The 17,635-nt window shown below is 38.5% G+C and overlaps 1 protein-coding gene across 1 annotated transcript in view; it reads left to right on the forward strand.

Moving 5' to 3' along the window:
• The window catches only part of PRKD1 (protein kinase D1), a 288,114-nt gene that overhangs the window by 255,454 nt on the left and 15,025 nt on the right, over positions 1 to 17,635 (forward strand). Inside the window, exons 14-16 of the mRNA XM_046653872.1 lie at positions 10,998 to 11,159; positions 11,708 to 11,806; positions 12,730 to 12,997. Coding sequence (XP_046509828.1) covers positions 10,998 to 11,159; positions 11,708 to 11,806; positions 12,730 to 12,997 — 529 coding nt within the window. The remainder of the gene's footprint in view (positions 1 to 10,997; positions 11,160 to 11,707; positions 11,807 to 12,729; positions 12,998 to 17,635) is intronic.

The raw sequence follows: 17,635 nt of genomic DNA on the forward strand, positions 1-17,635 counted from the left end.
TGCTCAGTGTTCCAGATGTTACAGGCTGTCTCAAAAGCTGAGCCCCTAGGGAAAAAATTGGGCATTGGGTGCAAAGGAAATCAAAGAACACGTCAGAGTGATACTTCTAAAGACAGTGGAACCTCAAGATCAAGAGGGAATTTGGTAGCACAGAACAACACAGGTGGTACATGGGCTAAAAAAATAGAATAAGCTGGAGGGAAGAAGTACTGCCAGTCAGGAAGATAGGGAATCCAAATCATCAAGGCCAGGTGTCCAGGTGGATGTTCCAACAGGTATAGGGGACACTGTGGTGAGAAGACTGACGACAGGCAGCATTCAGAAATCCAGACAACATGCCTTGATGGGTTGTGAGATCGTGGTGAGGAGGCTTCAGCAGTGTGACCCCTGAAGCATACTAGATAGAACAGGCAGGCCCCGGGTCCTAAATGGATTTGGAAAGAATTAAGGCGGTGTATAGCATAGTGTTTCAGGAGCATAGGTGCTGGAGTTAGACTGCCTGGGTTCAAATACTTGTATTTAAGAGTTCTTAAGAGCTCAGTTTCCTTACCTGGAAAACCTCTTAGAGATGTTATGAGAATCAAATGTGATGATTTTGTGAACCTCTTGGCAGTACCTGGCACATAGTAAAGGTTCCATACTTATTAGATATTACTAGTATTGCCAGAACTGGATTATAAGTCTAGCTCCTAGGAATAAGTTCAAATAACTTGACGTTGAATTCCCTAAATAGAGAACCTAGAGACATATAATTTCATCATAACAAAGAACATGGTTGACTCAAAGCTTCCGATAGGGCTGAACATGTCTTAACATGTGCCTGGGCCCTGGGTGGCACTCAGTAACTATTTGTTGAACAAATGATGTAGCCACAGCTGAAGGAACCAGAGGGGTACAGAATTGCAGTGCATGCCAATAAGACAATAGAGTATTCCTTACCTTTGTTCCTTTTTGTCTAAAAAACATGGTAATTTGTCTTCATGGAGTAAGATTAAATATATATATCTTGTAAATATGTGGCTCTGTTCTCTTAGTCTAAAAAGATGATCAAGAGTAGGTGGAGAAGAGATAATCATTATAGAAAACCAGAGAATAATGTTGCTAAGTTTGGGTGGGAAAATGAAAATTTTTGCAAACAGGTGATTTTTTTTAATTCATAAAGGAATCAATTTTTCTTTCTTTAGAGAAAAATATGCAAAATTTGAGTACTTTCTCTTTTAGTGTGTGTGAGAGATTGGTTTACACTTCTGTTTTTCCATCTAATGTGTTTATCGTATTTCTTCACATCTTTCTTTCTTTGTATTTTATTGCATGAAGAATTTTCATGAAATTGTCGCTTTAAGACAAGACATGTTTTGCATCTCTAAGGTAATCTTGTCATCTTCTGAATGTTCCAAAAAATAAAGCCCATGGATTATGTGTATACATGTCTAAAATACAGGAAAAAAGAAAACAAAGATCTATTATGAGAAAACGAAAAACAAACTTAGAAAATTTTCCGAATAGATACTGTGTTTGATAAGAAGTTAGTCATAGTGAAGTTAGTGTCAGAAGGCCAGGTTCCAAGTCAAAACTTTTCTGGTTTTGGTAAATCTCTTTTCACCTTGATTTCCTTATTTATGGATTAGAATTTATCTGAGTTGATTTGCTTGCTTCACAGGAATGTTTTGGGGGGACTAAATTAAATAGTAGACAAAGTGTTTTTTAAATCAGTTTCCCAATATACTTTTGGAAAAACGCTAATATTCTGAGTTCCTTCAGGGAAGGGGGTTAAGGGGCTGGGGGTGTCCTCTTTAAGACAGGTTAGAAAATATTGTGTACTCTATCTAGGTCATCCATGTCTTGGAAGTGAATATAGTCTTTCACTTATTAAAGATTCTGGGAAGCTCCATAATTAAGAACTTGTTTCATTTTGAGAATATGCCAGTTTATTGCCTTTGGCCACAGAACCCTTACAAAAAAGTAAGATATCACCAACTGACCTTTTTGCAAATAGTGTTCTGTCTTCTAACCCTGTCCAGTGCACCCTATATAGTCACTCCAGGTTCCATTATCTAGTACATATATAAGAGATCAGAAGAATTATGTGTCTGCACAGATCATTGAACATTATAATAGAACGTTATGCTTTCTGGAATGCTGACATCTAAATATAGAAACTGGGCTGCAGTGATATGATTTGTTAAAAATTACGCTTTAAATCTAACACCACAATGAGATTGGATTTATGTGTTCCTGTTTCCAGCCAGGTAGATTAACAGGAAATAAAAAAGTGTTCCAGATGTGTCTCCATTGCTGTGCATTTGATAGGAAATTTTTAAAATTCCAGATGTTTGATCCATTTCTCAACTTTTATATACAATAAACACATCTTCCTCTACGAATTCCAATTTCCTTATTTTAACAAGCCGTTCTTTTAATTCTTGACTTTCTCCTAAACACTAGCTGAGTAATGGCTGGAGGGAAGGGGGTCAAGCTTTATAGGCAGAATGTTTACTAATACTGATTTTTTTTAAAGATGTCAGTTATTAATTTTCTGTCTTTGAAGCCTTTGTTGCTGGTTCTCAAATATTACATCCTTTTTCCTAAATTCAACTTGAAACTCTGGCCTTGGTTGGAGTTTAGGGGTGGGCACTGGGGTGCATACAAGATCCTTGCTGTTTGAGGGTCTTTCCCAAGATCTCTTGATAAAAATCACTCCCCCCACCCCCAAAATTACAGTGCTAATTTTAGCCATATACAAACATTGATCCGATGAAATCTGTGTATGAATCCAGATGGTGGATTTAGGAAATCTAGATTTTGTTTCTAAAATTTTCCATTCATACCTCTAATCTGAAAGATGCCCGGTGATAAGTTGAAAATATCACATATTTGTGTACTATTTCTACCTGGTGAAAAATCAAGAAAGGCTGGAACTATGTGAGAGATGATGAGAGGGTTTTTTAAGTGTTGTTTTCTGCATACTCCTTCTCCCCATCTGCATTTAGCTTCTCCACCTTCTACAGGAAAGGGAGAGGACACAGTATATTTATGGTATGTCTGCAGCAACCCTGGGATCTAAAGCTAGATTAAAGCATTTCCAGAATTGATGAAGTGCAGAATGACTGAGAGGTGTGTAGATAGGTCTGTGGGTATACATGAATACAGAAGTTATCAAGCCTCAGTTGGTTTTTCTGCTATGCAAACATTGAATTAGTCATTTAAAAAAATTTTCTTGAACCAGTATTACTTAATAGAATGCATATGACTTATAGCTAATTTAAGATGAAAAACGTGTAATGGTAAATTGTGCATTACAAGCTAACCACCTAAAAACTGAGTCCCTTTCTTGGTACCCAGGCACAATATGTGTATTGTTGTTAGCAGTTAATGAAGATGCTTCAGCTTATTATTCCTCCCACAAAATTTTGAACTATATTAAACCAGGCTCAATCGGTGCTAATTCACGCCACGACAAAAGTAACATCACACCCTACGTAGTTCAGATGGATGGTATGAGAAAACAATTCTTACCAGGAATGATCTGCACATTTCAGAGTTCCTGGACTCTAATGGGTTAAATTGGATTGTGGCCCCGTTGGTCCAAATGTCAGCCAGTGACCCCTATCCACAGAGCGTGGATTGTTATATCTGGTCTTTGTTGTTGAAGTAATATCGTGTGCATTTATTCTTCTCACGGTATATGTTAGCTTTATTTATTTTGCTCTAGGTTCATATCCATGTGCATTTCTAAAATTTTACAGATGAAATTCCCCCAACAAATGCTACCTCCTGAAAGATAACTAGTGAAGTATGAGCCTATCAAAGTCGTAGAGTTTCTCTGGCTGAACGTAAAATGGAAACACAATCCCACGCTACAACCCGACGATGCCCATCCTCACTCTGGGCCAGGGAGGCTTTCATGTGGTGCAACACACAGCTTCACCTGGGTGACCTCAGAGTCGAAGCCCCTCTGCCGTCACTGAAGTTCAAAAACACAGTAAGGGGAAAGGTGGGGCAGGACAAACTAGAAGATGTGAGTTTGGAGCAGTTCATACTTAACCTGACGTAGCCTCCATTAGGTGAGAGGCCAAAGGAGCTGTTCTTTTCTGCCACGTAGTGTAAACTTTCAGTTATTAAACTAAAGAGGGAAGTGTGACCCAGATCTTTTAAAGATCATTGAAAATCTGCCTGATAATAATAACAACTCACTTTTACTGTGTTTCAGGCACAATTCCAAGTATTTTGTATACATTAAATATTAAGTCTCAGTTGTATTACAAGATTAGACACACTTTATTATCCCATTTTGCATATGAAGAAATGGAGGTCAGGAGCCAGGAAGTGGCAGAGCTGGAATTCAAACTCAGTCAGTGTCTCCTGAAATATGCCCCAGGCCTCAAGGCTGTCCTTGTCCCCATACATGTCCTGGGCTAAATCAAGAATGAAGGAGAAGGGAGTTGAAAGGCCTTTTCTAAGTAAGGAGCTAAAGTACAGTGATCATTATCATCTGAATAGGCCATTTTCAGGGCTTATTTCTCATCTTCAGGACAATAATGAAATCATGGGAAATTAGGTTTTCACAATTCACATAAGGACAGTTGGCATGAGGGGAAAGGGGTAATTTAAAAGGAATATCCTCACTGTGACCTTTAGCTGCTGCTGCCTTGGTTATCTCTTGCTGGTGACTGTTTCCTATTAGCCTTTGAGACTGAGCTGAAGCTAGGAGTTTCTCCTTAGTAAGAGCTAGGTATACAATAAATACAAAGGAAGGACCTAGAGCATAGGAAATTATATGTTTCTTCCTATTAAATATGCTAAAGTATTTACAAAAGCAGTGGCCAAAATTTGTGTATTTTGAAGGAGTGGTACCTGAAAACCACCAGCACATCTTTGTTATACCCTTTGAACTTTAGGAAATCATTTTGCAACTCCTACCAATGGTGGCATTTCTGATATTCACATCCATATATTGGTATTTGTCATGAAATCATTGCTTATAATCATATTAGTCATCATCAGAATCCTGAGATTGCTTACCAGCAGATTCAAGTGAATTCAAGCGAAGGAGTCATGGCCTGTATTTTTTTCTGAAGAGAGGATATCAGCTTATATCATATTTGATGCAAAATGTACTGTCATTAAATATGTCATACATGTATTAGCATTTCTTCAATAAAATCATTCAAATCTTAAAGAATATCATTCATGTGCTGAAAAGTAAGGAGATAAAGGAATTCTTCATCTTTCAGTTAAGTTTACAAACTTGTGTTGGGCATTTAATATGTACCAGGCAGTAGGCTTACATTGACTGGGAACATAATCAATACAGTATTGGCCTTAAAGAGCTTGTACTCTTGTAGGTAAGACACATAGGTTCAGTAACTAAAGATAATGTGTTAACTGTTATGAAAGAGAATTGTACCAAAGACTATGAGAACAGAGACGTCCAAGTGAGACTGGAAGAGCCATGAAAGCTTCCTGACAGCTGAGTATTCTGGCCAGGCCAACAGCCTGGTTCAGGCTGAGAGAACAGTACGTATGAATCCATACAAAGGAAAGAAAGAGCGTGGCTTGTTCTGAAAATAGTTCAGTCTGCCTAGAGAGAAGGGTAGACACGTGGGAGAAGAAGAGAAGAAGCTGGAGATATTTGGGTGGGTGGGGGAAAAGGAGACGATAGTAAAGGGCCCCTTGTGCCTTGCTAAAGGGGTGCACCTCCTCCTGAAGCTGGTGGGGATTTTCTTATGGACTTGAAAGCAAGATGGTATGATCAGAATCACCTTTGGGAAGATCCCAGTGGCAGCCCTTTGACGAAGGTTTGGAGGAGAGCCAGACCTAAGACAAGGAGATCAGTCGGAAGGCTGTGGCAGATCCCTACGAAAGAGATAAGGCTCAAAAGGCCCAAAGCAGTAACGGTGAGGATGATGGTGAGGCATCAGCGTGAGAGAAGTGAAGGAGGTGGACTCTGTTAGATTCAGACACCATTTGGTTGTTGGAAGTGAGAGAGAAGTACCTATTTAGGATGACTCTCAGGTTTCTGACCTAGGTGGCTGGCCATTTACCAAGGGAGGAAACACTAGAAGAGTAAGTTTGGATGGAAAGACATCAGTTCCATTCTTGGACATGTTTTCCTTAAGTGAACATACCCAAAAGACAGTTGGAGTCTGGAATTTAGAAGAGATAGCTGAGCCTACCATATCAAGTTGGGTATTATCTTTAACAAGACTTTTTATAATCCTCTGCTCTCTACACAATGGCATTTTTAGCATCTGTCAGAGAATTACTCACTATTTTCCCTTCATAAGGCATTAGGTGATTCTGATTTCTAGGACCACTAAATGAAGCATAAATTGTAAGAGATTGTGATGCGAAAATGGATAAGATGTTGTGCTTTTCTCTCAACCCTGGCGAAGTGGCAGGAATGAGAATCAACAAAGCCATTGCCACAGTGCTATACCTCCAAGAAAGGGACCTCACTCACCACCACACGCACACCACCGTGTAATGGAATATTCTTCCTTCTGCTCTGCCTGCCGTTTAGAATTTAAATCCTGAATTCGTTTCTTTTAAGTTTATTTCTTTCTCTCTCAATATGAGCTAAATCATTTAGTCATTTCATAGAAAAGTAGTCAGAAGTTTTCATATTAAGACTGAATTGCTCCTAAATAACCTGTTTAAAAGATATATTGATTCTAATTTTCCTCTTTTCCACATCTCCTATGTTTGAGCATAATAATCCTAAAAGTAGAAGAAAGAAGGGGAAAATATGACATTAACTTATCACAGCTAAATATATGGAATGAATTCTAAACTCCAGATTTACAGGATAGCAAAACTATTAGTATTAAACACTATAAGTACACATGAAATATTATTTAATAGGAATCCAAAAAATATAACGCAAAATAGAATATACACATAAGCTAAAAGTTTAAATTAGTTAAATCTTTATTTCTTTTTTTATTTACAGAATATTGTTACTTTTGTAAAAGCCTTTGCTTTGGGTGACTAGTTTCCATTGATTACATAAGAATTCTTTAGGCAACTCGAGTCAGGGACATTTTTGTCTTGCTCTTCAAATAGCATTTCCTCCTAGACTTTGAAACAACCTATTCACCCCATGGATATGTCATCAATCTGTTATGTGTGAATGGACATTATTCTTTCCTGTACTTGACCAAATGTTTCATTTCCTGAAAATTAAATTACTTAAATGCAACCAACAGATGGCCAGAGAGTCCTGTAGTAGCTTACTTTGCCATGAAATTTATTATCCGAATTCCTGAGGTAGGCCTGAGAAGTTAGCAAAAGTTCTCTCTGAATACTACCATGCCATAGCTCATGTTGTAGTCGTCAAGCCATTTTTAAATTAATTCAGTTACTTTAGACATCAGGAGGAAGAGGTTGAAAAGCTATTCCATACTTTAGTTAGAAAGTTAAAACTGTGAGCCAGTCACATGGACCACTTTAGTTAAAGCTTAGAGTTGCTCTTAAGGTATTAAAAAAGTAGTATGAATTACGCATGATAATAGAAAACAATAGCTTTAATTTTTTTCTATTTCCAGTCTTTAAAGATTGTCTTCTCTAGGCTAAGGAAATACTTTTAATCAGTATAGTATAGAGAATTTGGATAAATAAGGCATGATTTTTTAATATTTTTTCCTTTTGTTGCTGTTGAATGTAAAAACAAGTTTGGTCATTGGGTTCAAAGCAAAAAAATACAGCTCATGAGTAGGAATCTATGGTGGCCTTCTCTCAACCATACATGATAAACTTTAAAAATATCAACTTCTTATATATCAGCCATGCAGAAAAAATAAGGTCATTTTGCTGTTGGAAAGACTTTTCAGCTACTACTCAATGTATTCTTTAGCAAACCTATAAAACATAAGAATTTTTGTAAAAGAGCAAGGGCCAAGTGCAACAAACATATGAGTTTAAACTTTTCTAAAACATATTTTTTTACCAGTTGTATATACATGGCTGTTAGGTCAATGCGTTCATTAAATATATTTGTATATATTTTGTTGTTGTTGTTGTTGTTGTTGTTGTTGTTGTCGTTGTTGTTGAGGAAGATTGGCCCTGAGCTAACATCTGTTGCCAGTCTTCCTCTTTTTGCTTGAGGAAGATTGTTGCTGAGGTAACATCTGTGCCAGTGTTCCTCTATTTTATGTGGGATGCCGCCACAGCATGGCCTGATGAGTGGTGCCAGGTCCATGCCTGGGATCCCAACCCACAATCCCAAGGCCACTGAAACAGAGTGTGTGAACTTAACCATTATGCCACTGGGCCAGCCCCATTGAATATATATATTTTTTAAATCTATATATACCTAACTATATTCAAAGTCCTTTATCAAGAAATAGCAAAATTTTCCCTTACCATTTTCATAAAGATGCTATTAGAGGACATTTGTAGAGTCCTTCAGACTTTACAGTGAACATGGCACAAAATAGTTGACAGTGAACAATCTCATTAATCCATTCCATGCTTTTGGCCTAGAACATTCTGGGAATGCACCAATTAGAGAAACACATATAGAAGTCTTACCCTCTTTATAGGTTCTCAAGTCATGTTGTAGAGTAGGGAGAAGGAAAAAGGAACATTGGATGAAGGACTTTAGTACCTCTAAGAACTCCCATCCTTAGATGAATACAGGTAGAGTCACATGAGGGTTGACATTGCTTATATATTAGGATAATTTAGGTAGGAGAGCTTCCTGGTCATCTGCTGACTTCTTCTTCTCTGCCAGCCTTCACAGTCTAAGACAAGGTCAGCAGAAGCAACAGACTGAACAGCAGCACTCTGTCCTCCCCTGTCCTTCCTGGACCCCCTAAGGTTGCTCTCCTATAACCTTAATCTCCTTCACACTCTAGTTTTTCCTCTGTCTACACACAGGGGACCCCCTTGCCTGGCTGCCTGCTTCTGTTGGTCTGCTTCTTTCCTCTTCATTGTTCCTGTACCCCACCCAGACAACAAGGCCTTGGCCATTTAAGGAAGCCAAATCCCCCAGAACACTGCTTAAGTGCTTAAAGTTAGAGTAAATAGAAAAGAGAATCAGTTAAGAAGATGCTCGAAAGAGAAAGGCACACTTGGCTTATCTCATAATGGACTTGTCCCAGGAGAAGCACAACTCAGGCTGGACTCTCATGTCATCCTTAAAGCTTCTGCTATGAATGTTGATTTAAAAGAGGACAGCTGAGACACCTGGACACCCAGAGGCTGATGGTCTGTCCAGCTGGTGTGACTTCTCTATCAGAGAAGGTGATATAAGGAAAAAGAAATGAGACAGCCTGGGCACAGGTCCAGGTATGAACAATGCTATCACTAGTATTCCAGGGATATATGCAGTCATTAATGAGAGTCTCCCACCTGAGGATCTGGTGCTCCCATAATGGTCAAAGCCAACTAGTTATCTGGCCGCGTTTATAGGCAATCAGGACAGATAAGGTAAGAATAATGCGAGTGCGAACTTTGTTAATCCCACCCTCTTTCCATGTGCTTCAGTTGTGACCAGGAGAGAATAACTCTGGAGGCCTAGTCTGTCTGAAGTAGCCAGACTTGACCAGTTAACAATGTGACAGTTTCAAGAACAATGATTCCAGCCCTCTAGAGGTGAAAGGCTATTGGGTAGATGTGCAGGCATCTGCTCTGACCACATTCACAAACTTGCTATTCCATGACCGCTTTATGCTGCATGATTGGACCCCAAGGCATCAGAATCAAAAAGACCCATCAGATGTCTGAGGCAGACACCGAAATTTCCATGGTAGTGGAAGGGCGGCCTGAGAGACAGGTTATCATCCTGGGAGCATCTGCTAACCATAGCAGGGCTCCATATCCAGTTGTTGCCAGGCTTTCCTTGCCAGTGGGTAGCGCGGAGGATGATGACAACGCAGATTCACCCACAAACCCTTCTGCTGCTCACCACCCAGCATCCATCTGTGAGCTCTGAACAGTGAGCCATTTCAGGTTTCACGTGTTTGTAAAAATTTCATTTTACATACAATTTTATCCCTCTGAGATTTTTTTTTCTAAAATAAAGCATTTATTTTTTTTCTCTGTTCAGCTGTTAGCACATTTAAGTTAGTCCATATTTTTTTATTCAGGTAGTTTTGTTCATGATGATTTTTTTTTCTGTTTCTCATTGAAATATAAGTGGAATATATAACAGTTTTTTTAATATTAGGATTTTTGTTATTGTGCACAGAAAAAAACGTAAAGGTCAAATGATCAAAGGCTTTTACTGATGACCACAGATCAACATTCACACTTAAGCATCCTCACAAGGGCCCATCTAATGTTAACAGTAATTTTGCTTGACGTGTATGACAATTAGCATGTTGAGCTAAATGCAGCCTATTGTTGTTAGCCATTGCTTTATCATGGAAATATTTATTGAGTGCTTAAGAGCCATGCAGGATTCCCATGTAGCATGGTGTCTTGGACAAAGCAAGGACTTAATAATAATTTTTTTTTTGCTGTTTTCATGGCGATCTTCGCTCTGTATAAGAGCTTCTGTAGCAAACTACTGCAGCCTCCAGTAGCAGAGCAGTTCCAAAAAGTTTTGACTAATGTGCGTCATCAGTGCAGTCGGAAGCACACGTACGAAGTTCATCTTTTCTGTTCTACATGAAATTTCTACCAAGTGTGTAGAGATGGCCTGGTATGCTTATTTAGGATAGTATGCTTAATATTGGAGATGATCCTAAGAAATTACACATCTCTCAATATGATATTCTAATTAAAACCTATTTAGCAATTCACTGTGCTGGAACTTGGATTTTTAGCATAGGAAAAATAATTTCGCTATGCATAGAGAGTAAAGATGTATTTTTTGGAGACATTAGAATTTCAAAAATATAAGGCAGCACATGTGGAATTTAGAGGTGTTAAAAATCTTAAGTGTGGGTTTCTCCATAGCTTTAAGCTTGAAGAGTTTTGTATCATCAACGAGCTTGCCAGATGGTATCAAAAAACTCATTTTCTTCAAGTGCTTTATTTATCTTTAATAGAACCTTCATCACCCTGGTGTTGTAAATTTGGAGTGTATGTTTGAGACGCCTGAAAGAGTGTTTGTTGTTATGGAAAAACTCCATGGAGACATGCTGGAGATGATCTTGTCAAGTGAAAAGGGCAGGTTGCCAGAGCACATAACGAAGTTTTTAATTACTCAGGTAAGAAATCAGTTAGAGACAGAAAAAAAGATAATATTTAATATCAAATGTTATCACTGGCTAACTGCAGCTTTCTAAGCGTGTTGTTCAGTGCCACGCTCCAAAGTCTAGACTGCACTCAAAAAGGTCCCAATGACTTATTGTATTATCTACTTTATATCTGTGGTCTCTGGAGTCTGGTAGACCAAATGAGTGATGTGTATGCGGGCCCATGTGTTAAACCTACTCATGAAATTTTAAATTGCATAGTGGCCGAGTCCTGATTCTTTGAAAATATTCAAGAATGGGCATCCCCGTCACATATTATTGCGTTCTTTGATCTCCACCTGTCTTGGTTGCTGTAGGAATAACATAATCTACTTTTTCCACTGAAGTTCCCTTAGAACCTGCTATGTTGCTCTAGCTCATTTCAGTGTCTTGAGCATAAAGAACCTAAGCTGTTCATTGTGTGTTTTCTCTTGGCCCTTTATTTATGTCCCAGTAGAAAACATTTTGAAATAAACTGGTAGACCCAAATAAAATGATGTTGATGATTTTCTTCTTTATAGATACTTGTGGCTTTACGGCATCTTCACTTTAAAAATATCGTTCACTGTGACCTCAAGCCAGAAAACGTGTTGCTCGCATCAGCCGATCCTTTCCCTCAGGCAAGTACAAAAGCCTTGCTCAGCAGCAAGTCAGCTGACAGCGACACTGGCCCTCTGGCAGCATCCTGTCACCTTTTTTCCTCAAAACCTTTATTTGTTTTAAGTTTTACCTGTTCCTTTTCATCCATTTGCTATCGCATATTTTTGGGACCACAGCTTTGTCACCCTGGCTTCTGAGTTCACCCTGCCTTGCTAATACACACGGTGCCTTCTGCTTCTGCTGTGTGCAGATGCTGAAGAACTGGCAGCCCTGGGCCAATGTTGAAAGCACTGGCCTGAGAATGAGGACACTTAAAAGGCCCAGGATCCTCTCAGCTCTCTAATGTTGACCAAGACATTTAAGTTGAGTGTTGCTCTCAGGGAAAAGGGCAAAATTGCTTCTTTTCCTCAGCTCAGACGGGGCAACTGGATCCCCCCCCAGGGTCTTGCTCTAAAGTGACCTGACCAAGGTGGCTGTCCTGCCTCGCCTCCCTGATACCTTTAGGTCCTACCGACGTGCCTGTGCAGAGCTAACTTTGAGGCTTGTAGCGGATGACATGCCGTGTCCCTGTTTCTTCGACCTTTATTTATATTAAGCCCCTGAGTTAGATCCGTCACTTCCCCGATTTGCATGGTGTTTTCCTGCCTTGTACAACAATATTACCTGCTTCTTAGTATATGTATTTTCACATTTATCTCTTGGTTTTGTGGGGGAGGAAGGAAGAACATTTAAGTGATATTTTTATGAATGAAAATACACTTTGCATCAGTACATAAACCAACATCTTCAAGTACACGAAATGGAAAATGGCTATGACTTCTACCATGAGAAATCCGTACAATATATGTATGTATTACAGTTGTCTTTGGTGGAGCTGGGCTATAAGAGACACACAGACACAGTTTGTGACCTTACCATTTCTGCAAACCATTATTATCAACAGGTGAAACTTTGTGATTTTGGTTTTGCCCGGATCATTGGAGAGAAGTCTTTCCGGAGGTCGGTGGTGGGTACCCCCGCTTACCTGGCTCCTGAGGTTCTGAGGAACAAAGGCTATAATCGCTCTCTAGACATGTGGTCTGTTGGGGTCATCATCTATGTCAGCCTTAGTGGCACGTTCCCCTTTAATGAGGATGAAGACATACACGACCAAATCCAGAATGCAGCTTTCATGTACCCACCCAATCCCTGGAAGGAAATCTCTCACGAAGGTAATAGCTTCCATTCAAAAACGATAATGGTTCAATCCGTCAGTGTGATATTAGTAACTCAGCTGTGAATTATTCAGTGGATAAATGCTCATTGTAGACTGCCTACTGAGTAGGGGCACAAATTAATTGAGGTGGCTTGAGAAGTAAAGAAAAAAATGGAGACTGAAAATTTCTTCTGATGAAATGTATATATATTATAGAGAAATTGAGAAATACATATTAAGAGGTAAATGAAACAAAGAGAAACTTAATATGTTGGTGTACTTCCTTAGAACTTATAAGTATTTATACATTGATTTAAAGGTAGTACGTAATCGTTACCATGAGTAATCTTTACTTACTGTATACCTATTTCTGTATTAAGCATTTTAATCTATTATGGACACAAGAACATTATGATGTTGATATTTTAATTATCATATTACATATATTGTACCAAGTTCTTTATGCACTGATTTCTTTTGTGTGACATTAGAGTGTGTATAATATTTTATTTAACCATTACCCTGGTATTATATTTTTAGATTGTTTCTGTTTGTTCAGTATTAGATAATCTTTAAAAATAATTTCTTAGAGTAGTGGACTGCTTTTTCTTGAAGTAGTGGAACAAATGATACCTACTCTCTGGTACCATGGAGGTGTGCTGGCCTTGCTATGGAAATATAACCTATTTAGGCCAGCAATGAATAGCTATAGATTGTGAATGCTTAATAATCACTGATAATGCAGACCAGAGGCATAGACATCAATGGCTCAGGAAACTCTTGCTGAGAAAGCGCAGTATACGTACATCGTAGGTAAAAGGAAAGTAAAGGACAGAACATAAAATGTGCTTCAAAGAACTTGAAGCTAGCTGGAAGATGACTTATATGAATTTTGGAAAATGATTATTTCTTTCCTTGAATTGTCAGCTAGGTATAAAATCAGGGTCTTCAAGTTCGGAGGAAGAAGGATCGCTGTGGACATAACCAGTTCAGAATTGCATTTTCAGAGGAGATGGAACTTAGGCCAGTCACTAAAAATGGAAAAGGAAGAGATGTGGCGTTTCAGAAAGCGAATTACATGGAACAATTTGAAAGGCATTTATATTTGACCAGGAAGTAGGCATTTTACTTGGCTATGGATATATCTGAGCACTACAAATTTCCTGCCACTCGGACAAAGTGATGCAGAGTCCAGCTCAGGTGGAACCCCACTTTTCTAAATGACTCAAGTATCAGTTTGGAAATTAACTGGCTTCTCTCCTGGATATCTTCCCCTGACTCATCCTTGCCTTTGAGGCACGGAAGTTGTATTATTTGCCAACCAAGGCCGTGGGTGACAAATGAGTTACCTAACTGCTGGTGTATGACAGAACTGATACTTGAATAGAAAGAAAAGTTAGTTAAATTATGTCATAATATTAGCTGGGGTGTCGCAAAAGTACTTACTGACCCAGATTCTATCCCACTGTCTTGAGAACAAATAATTCTCTGGTTAGCACTTATAATGGGGGCTGGTACCAAATAATTTTAAGCATGTCAGATCTGATAAATACACAAGCAAACTAGAATCCGGCAGAGGATGGCACAACGGATAGAAGTAAATTTTCAGTTTCAGGATACTTGAACCCACACCAAAACTATTAAGAATCCAGATATAGGAAAATAAAAATCTAGGCATCTCAGTGACTCTAAAGTCACAGGTCAGGGATTGTCCTATCTGCCGTTTTCATTAGCCATCACTTACCTTCCTTGAGTTTCAGCTCGTCATCTGTAAAACAAGGTGATGATTCCTGCCTATATAATGAGGCTGTAATAGAGACTGAATGCGATAACGGATGGGAAAGGTGTCTGTAAAGGCAGGTGTGGGGTGAGCCAAAGATTTTGATTTAGGAGGAGAATAACAGAACACTAAGCTAAGCAATTACTCTGGCGGGCAACCAAGAATTGTATAATTTTAGAAATTATATGCAAACTTATGTGCATGTTTCCCAAGTGTTCTTCAGACATGTTGTTAGTTGTATTTTTTTTCTTTGAATGAAAAAGGAAAAGATAAATGGAAGTAGTAAGATCTTTGTAGTATACATAGATGTGTCAGATTGAAAAAATTCCTTTATCGTGCATTTTTTTCTGTTAGTGTAGACATGGACTTGATACAATATAATACTATATATTGGAGTGCTTGAGCTGTCATTGTGCCATTTGATCCTCACAACAATTCTCTAATAGGTGACTTGCTTTAGTCTCTGTATTAGAGAGAAGCCAGAAGGGTTAAGTGAGTTGCCTAAAGTCACACAGTGGTAGGGCTTGGACTTGAAATCATTTATTTGTCTCCATTCTTTACACCATATATCTTTTCACACCAAGAGGTGCTTATTTCTTAGGGCTTGATATTTAGGGACCTATTAGAAATATTTTAGACTCAATTTTTTTTTCCTATGATAATATAATAAGCTGAGTACTGGCATTCTGGAGATATGCTTACTAATAATTTATCAGTGAGTTAATCAGGACTCTTGCATGCAAATAATAGAAGCCTATCTCTGGCTAACTTAGGCAGAAGATAATTTATTGACTCACACAACTGGGAAGTCCATAAGGTGATCCTCATTCATCTGGATCCTGTGGTTTAAGTATCACATTTCTCCATCTCTCAGCTCTCCTTTCTTTGATGGCTCCATCCTCAGGTGGACTCTTCATGTGGTGCAAAGTGAGCCTCCAGCAGCTCCAGCCTTACATGCTACTCGCTGTATACGATCTCAGAAGGGAAGTGTAATTATCTCCCAGTAGTCATAAAGTCTCTGAAAGGGGCGCTGATTGGCTACGCTTAACTCCTGTAATACCGTGGGAACAATCACATTGTCACCCCAGGAGACTGCCTCTGATTGGCCGACATGGATGATGGTAGACCCCCTCCAGGCTGGAGAGAGGACGACCTGCAGGGCAGAGATACTAGGCAAAAACAAACACAAAAGCATTAACAGATGCCCGTTATAAAAATAGATTTTGTGTGTGTGAATCAAGGTATGATTTGAAAAATGAGAAAAAATTCAAGGAAAACTTAGCAAATGTTACAGGTAAAATGGAGATGGTAAAATTAATTAAACTTTCAAAGAAAAAAATAATACCAGCTAACACTTCTACAACATTTGCACTGTAGCCAAGCACTACTTTAAACACTTTACATATGTGAACTCATTTAATCATCACCAACCTTTGGGCAGAAAGTGTACTTGTTTCCATTTTAAAGTTGAGGCATTGCAGACGGAGAGGGTTAAGTGGCTTGCCTGGGCAGGGCCAGCACGCAAATCCTGTCAGCTGGCTCCAAGGAGATGCTCTTATCCACTATGTTTCCTGTCTCTTCATTATCCTTCTGATGGATTTAGCTGTAGTATCACATTACATTTTTAATATGCTTTCACTAGCTTAGAACTAGAGTAGCAACACAATTTTTAATAATGTCTAAAAATACAGGGAAACAGTATCACGTCATGATAAAGAGCTGAGTTGAGAGCTCTTCCACTTAGTATCTTGGTGACCTCATCCATCCAAGTTACTTGTTCGCTTTAGGTCTCAGTTTTCTTGTCTAAAATATGGTGATACTAATTCCTAGCTCACTGGGTTATTTTAAGTATTAAATGAGATTGCACTGGAAGGTGCTTAACACAGTGATTGACGTAACTAGATTGCCTTAAATATATTGAACACTTTCTATTTCCCAATCACTTCACATTTTCTGTCTGTATGTATGTGTTTAGTTATATGTACACACACATATATATATATAACTATAATTATATAAACTTATATATGTAACTAAACACACACATATTTAATTACAGTTATATATATATAACTAAAAGCTTACATACATTACATATAGTTATACAAATGTAACTAAGTAAGAATGCATATATGCAATAAAATGTCCCAAATATGATTACAAATAATTGCACAAGGGGAAACTCTAGGTAATCCTGGGAAGGGAGTTTGAGAACATTTCACTGCATTCTAAGGCAGTGTTGTGTGTTCCACCTTCTTTCACTTCATCATTGTGACTATCTGGGTGCCCATCTGGCATCGTCCAGTTTATCCATTACTACTCATCCAGAATTAGACATGGCCTCCCTCTCACTTCCAGCTTTATCTCCTACTAGGTTAAGCTTAGCCCTCAGCACATCCATCCTATGACCTTTCTTGGTTCCTTGAAAGAACCTGTGCACCTATTTTAAAATAGTTACTTGATTAGGCAAATTTATCTTATGGAAAAGGCAGCCCATTATCACTTAAACAGTTTTTAGATAATCAGATGAAACTAAGGAAAATTGGGCCTTGCGTGATTGTATACCAATATTCCTTCCTTTCATTGCATTTTTTGCAACTCGAAAAGAACAAGAGATAGGCCAAGCTATCCTTTATGTTTGTCACATCTGGTGCATAATAAGGGTAAATCCAGGATGGACATTGCCAACAATCAGAAAATTGCAAGCAAGACTCAGTTTATGACTTAAGAAGTAGGTACCAGGGGTGTAGAGCTTAGAAATGGCAAATAGAAAAATTAGCTAATAGTCAGAACACAAGAATATTTGCAAGGCAGGGGATGCCTAATAAGTTTACCAAAGACCCTCCTAAGATTATGGCTCATTTTAGAGCAGGC

The sequence above is a fragment of the Equus quagga genome, chromosome 2 (assembly GCF_021613505.1).
Source record: "Equus quagga isolate Etosha38 chromosome 2, UCLA_HA_Equagga_1.0, whole genome shotgun sequence".
NCBI lineage: Eukaryota > Metazoa > Chordata > Mammalia > Perissodactyla > Equidae > Equus > Equus quagga.